Below are 5,852 nucleotides of genomic sequence, written 5' to 3'. Positions count from 1 at the left end.
TGAATGAAGCCTATACAAATAATAATAACAATACCATCACTACTACTACGAGTAATAATAACAATAGTAATAATAATAGTAATAATAATAATATGTATTCAAATTGTAATCACTGGAGAACGCATTTTAGAAAAGCTTTTAACAGTCGATTTCACCCACTCATCTACAATAATGAGAGTTTTCTATGAATTTAACTATTACAATTACTGTTTGCATCCATCATAAATAAGATGTATGAATTCCATTATATGTATATGTTATAAACGTAGGATGCTGATTATAACTTCAGGGGTTTCTTGTTGTAACAGTCCTTTTACTTCTTACACGTATGTGGGACGCTAATTTACCTCAGACGAATATCTACACTAGATTCCCATCCAGTGTCTATTCTACAGGACTTCAACACAACTCAGATCAAGAACACGAGATTAGCCTGACTATAACGTCAATATATTTCCACACCAAAATCCGAAACAAGGAACAGTCAATCAATAAGTGTCCATCAACAAGGAACAGTCAATACATAATAAGGATAGGGGAATATATATATAACACATAACACCTGTCATCCTATCGAATGTCTGACTCATCAAGACAACCAATCACTGTCATTCTCGCCCACGCATCAGTATATATTCATCCTTCGTTTCTTTCGAAGAAGATATTTGGTAAAACATATACTGATAACTACAGTGCTTCCATTTGTTTTCTGGTAGTTAGTATCGAAGTAATTTGTAAGCCCCTTATGACAGCGTATGAATACTTTAAGGTGTTTGAACAAATTTAAAATTTCACTTATCTCTAGTAAAGAAATACTCTTGTATATTGTTTAAAACGTCTAAAATGATGATGAGAAATTACTTTTTGCCACATTAGGGTAAAAATAATAGTATTAAACCTATCAAATGCTCGATTCTGTTTGTGAAGGTTGTATATAAATCCTTATTTCTGAAAAATGCGTTTTAACATGGTGGTACTATAATTTATGGACGAACTAACCAAATAACGCCTTTTGTACTTCTGCGGAAAATTAGTCCATCCATATTGGCTACAAAGCGTTTTTTCCATTGCAGATGACGTTAGTTCGTGATACGAATTCTAACCATATACTCATAGCCTTAACCCTAAATACCTAACCTAACAAGGAACGATGTAAGGGCTATCAAGGATCTATTTGGGTCCCTATAACTGTTCAAGAAGACGGCCAATATACATTGATGAGGAAAAATTTATACATTTTTATTTTCTAAATCTACTGGTAGAGTAACGGTAGAAGACTTTCGTAGATTTCCTAAATATGTAAGAGCTGTTTACATCTAATAATATTGTTTTTTCCTAAACTATTTACTTTACACCAGTTGTTTTCTGATTACCTGGAGACTTACTTAAAATTTGTCGCGGTTGTTTTAATCACTTCCCTATACCATGTATACTCTTTCCATGAACCGAGAAATCTGAGAAACCCGAATAACCCCCTATAGTGATTAATCACTCTCTTTCTAGTGACTGAATTTGTGAGGTGGTTTCAAAATTCTAGTGAGAGCTTGTGAGCATTGGAGTTCAATCATGTCGGATGTGATGGAGTTTCCAAGTATGTTGGAAGATGCTAACCCCGTATTATGAATTGACTGGCGTTAAACAGATGAAATATCGGATTCTGACCCACTGATCATTGCTGCTGTGGATTCTCATACTATCCAATGTGTTATATCCTAGCTAAGATTAAATTATGGGTAACTTCTGAGAACTATTTGTGGATTAATATTATACATATATTCTTATTGTATAACTGTTAAGAAACTAAACTGTACATATTTACATCCCTCCTATTGATTATTGTTATATAATTTACTATCCTCAATCTATTAGTCATAGTTTCTCATAATCACACACACTGTTGGCTTGGTCTTGTACAAAGGTAATTTCCTATTTTATAGTGTAATGTAATCTGATTTTGCTTGTATATGAAACAAGTATGTTTGAAATATATGATTTGTATCACGGAGGCTGTTATTGGCGTTCTGAACTTAACAGGCAGGGCTAGGCGGAAAAAGGACCAGTAGGAACTCTAGGATGTTCGTACTGATAAATGCGTCATTTGTTGGTCGTATAAGTCAGCGTATCTGAATTGGCAATTGTATTTTGTGATAATCATATAGCTAGGGACATACCACAATGCTTGCTGGTTTTCAGTGGTTGGTTAACCACATAATTGTTATCTCCCATAGTAACATCTGACATATATTTTCTGTAAAAAACTAACCAATTCACGGGAAACTTATATGAATTAAGGCTATATCGAGGCAATACGCACAGTATGTACATATGCCAATTAGAGACTGACCAGTCGCAGTCCTAACACATCGATGAGAAGATTCAAACAAACAATACTAAATGAATTTAATCTTCACTCCATTGCACAAGCAAGTGGCTATCAGGACTCAGTGGCCGAGTGGATAACGCGATGGCGTTTGAAGGGAACGGTACTGGGTTCGAGTCCCAGAGTGAACATCAACTCTGAGATGCAGGTACATTCAGCTGACGAGTCCCAAATAGGGCGAAACGTGCGTCCTGGATTCCACTGCTAGCCATTATCTATCTTTGCTTATATGAAACTGTTCATTATTTATATTCATTCACAAGAGATGTTATTTACTTTTATTACTAAAATAGGATCGATAACTAACACTAAGTATACTACAATACTGTATTATGGAGATGTATTTGGCGTATAATGTCTCTAAATCGCCTGACAAAATGGAATTTTATCTTTGAATGTCAATGACATAATTGTCAAATATGTAATACCAGAAGGATAGAAAAGTTGTAATTCGAGCAGATATCAATGTCATCTGATCCATTTGAATATTCATATTAAAAAAAGTAGTTTGTACAACTTCAAACTGTTTTCTCGATCACAAAAGTATACGCCTCTCAAGTAGTTTAAACAATAATTTCTACATTCTAGTTAATTTACTTTGGTGTGCAATCAAACAAAAAATCCTACCCCAAGGTCATCAAACAAGATGGCCGGTTTCAACACATAGAATACATTTTTGCCCAATCTATTTGAATAGATGACTTCGTTAGTTTAACACAAATTATAAACAAACTCCGTTGATTATCAATAAACAGACATATTATTTGGTATGAATGTCATTTTCCAATATATATAGATAGATATACATATGTATGAACCCATTTTAGATACCATGTTTTACGTAGACATACAACAAATATTGGGTATATTTATAGTTCAAAAACCTACATGGTCGGTTTCACACATTCAAAAGATTTTATATGCGTATATGAAGGTGTTCGCTGAAGCGATATATTTCACACATATGCACATACACCTACCTACATTAGATAATGTGTTGAAGAGTATTGACCATTTATAAATTATTTTGGGGTTAATCTATGTAGACATACATGTTAACACACATGGGGTACATAAAAATAGGTCTATTTTATTTAATGTTCATGTTATAAATCCCTGACAAACAATCAACAAAATCCCGAATATATATATATATATATATAAGTGTGCGGAGGTTTAAGGCAAGTTATTCTAAGATAAAAATCTGTGCCATTCACGTAATCTGTTATAAACTAGTTTCATTCAAAGTTCAACACAGAGACCAACACTTCCATCTATTAGGTAGGTATATGTTATAAACAATAAGAAATATTCTAACAAGGATTAAATAAAGAGAAAACGGATTCACCTACTGGGAAACAAAATAACTAACTTGGATAAAATGTCATCTCCTTTAGATACATTTAATTACTATTACATAACATTATTATTATTACCATTACTATTACATGTTGTTTAAATAATGAATAACATGGTATATGTTCAATGTTTTATACAAACAACAATAATCTTAATTGTATATTCAATGTTTTATGTTCAATGTGAAAAACATTCAGAATCTGACAACGACTTCAATGATATAACAGAACCTACACTATTCAATCCTCAATTAGTTCGAATGAAAAAAGGAATCGAACATCCATCTGACAGTCATGTTGACATTGAACACATTGAACAACAACATAACCTTGAAACTTTAAAAGATCATTTAAATAATTTAAACAAAATAAATTATGATAATAATAATAATAAAATAGTAACTAATCATGATGAATTGAATCTATTACAAGCTTTATCAAATCATAATGATAAATCAAATGAACAAAGTACCACTTATACATTCATTGAAATGATTGTTCAACGTACAGTAAATAAATATATGAATGTAATACGTACCAAATCGGATTGGTTAAAACGTTTATTACAATTAGTTAAAGAAGAAAGAGATATTCGTTCAAGATATAATTGTTTTACTGATGCATGTATTTATAAAATTCAATTATTTACAACACAACTTAAAGCTCATCTACTTAGAAATACAGTTCACTTAGAACCAATTCAACATAAAGATCCTAGAAATATAGATTTACATTTGAAACGAATGAAAAGATCAATATCAGAACCATCGGCATTTTCAAAATCATTAAGTATGAATGATTCAACGATTGAAATTTTAAAGAATAATCCAGAGATACAAGATTTATTATTTCTACATGATGATCATGATGATACAGAGGATGATGCTTTACGATTACCGGATGAAGTGAATAAATTAAATTTAATAAGACATCGTCAAGATGATGATGATGATTCGGTGACAAATTGGACAAATAATAATGATAGTAAACATAAATCAATTAAATTTGATAATCCTGATAAAATTGATGTGGCTAGATTTAGTCAAGAATTGACTGGAGATGTTTTATCTAAGCATATAAAAAGTCAAACAGTTGCAGCATCTATTTCCACTGACATAACAGAAAGCAATCCAATCAATATTGTTACAAATGTTAATGATCATAATAATAATGTCAGTAGTAGTGTGATATCGTTTATACCTATTCAACAGTTAAATGTATCAATAGATAACCAATCAAATTTGTTAGTAGATAATGAGTCAAATCTATTTTCAGATAATTCTGTGGATAATGAAGATAATAATCTTATTGAAGTTAATCATAAAGATCATGATGAAGAGTTACCTAACAGTATGGCTGAACAAGTTTCAAATCTTTTGATAGATGAATCAAATGATCAGAAAAATACTTTGAATGATGATGAAAAAGAGAGAAAACAAGTAGAAGATTTAGTCAATAGTACAGTATTCATAGAAGATGAGAATAATATTGATACATCATCTTTTTCTACTACTTACACTGAACAACCAACATCATCATCATCATCACCAACTGAGACAATTGAATTTACAACTAATCTACCTATTACATTGAATAATCTGTTACCTACACCGAATTCAATAGATTTTATGACTGACGAATTATTGGATCAGACGAATACAACATCATTATCACCATCATCCACATCGACAATAACAACAACAACAGCAACAACCGATGATGATCATTCAGAAATATATCAACATTCAATCAAACCATCATTAAATATTAGAGCTATTTCATTAACTGTTGAAGAAACACTAGCTATACCATTTGGTTTGAATAAATTCGATGGACGACCATATGAGAATTGCACTGGACAATATGAAAATTACTGTTATAATGCAATAAAATGTGTTTATATTAGTGTATTGGAAACAGCTGCTTGTTAGTAAGTTCAATAATAGTTTATTCATAAAAAAATTATTCGTAAGGTCTGTAACATACAGAATGTATAAATTTATATTTTATCAGAAGGGGTTTTGTGGAGATTTTAGTAACTTTTTTAGTTAAAATCATGAGTCAATTGAAGTTAGACCACCATCGAAAACCTGGAAGCACTGGACGGCCGTTTC

At 31.3% G+C, this 5,852-nt stretch overlaps 1 protein-coding gene across 1 annotated transcript; it reads left to right on the top strand.

Annotated features, from left to right (window-relative positions):
- Positions 1–4,259: 4,259 nt before the first annotated feature.
- On the top strand, positions 4,260–5,669 carry Smp_124610 (hypothetical protein; the record flags this gene model as incomplete). The annotated part of the gene is made up of 1 exon (XM_018797354.1): positions 4,260–5,669. One exon carries the CDS (start codon positions 4,260–4,262, stop codon positions 5,667–5,669), a length of 1,410 nt encoding a protein of 469 aa, XP_018652404.1.
- Between the last annotated feature and the right edge of the window lie 183 nt (positions 5,670–5,852).

The sequence above is a fragment of the Schistosoma mansoni genome, chromosome 4 (genome assembly GCF_000237925.1).
Source record: "Schistosoma mansoni strain Puerto Rico chromosome 4, complete genome".
NCBI classification, from domain to species: domain Eukaryota; kingdom Metazoa; phylum Platyhelminthes; class Trematoda; order Strigeidida; family Schistosomatidae; genus Schistosoma; species Schistosoma mansoni.
This window is presented reverse-complemented; position numbering and strand designations above follow the sequence as displayed.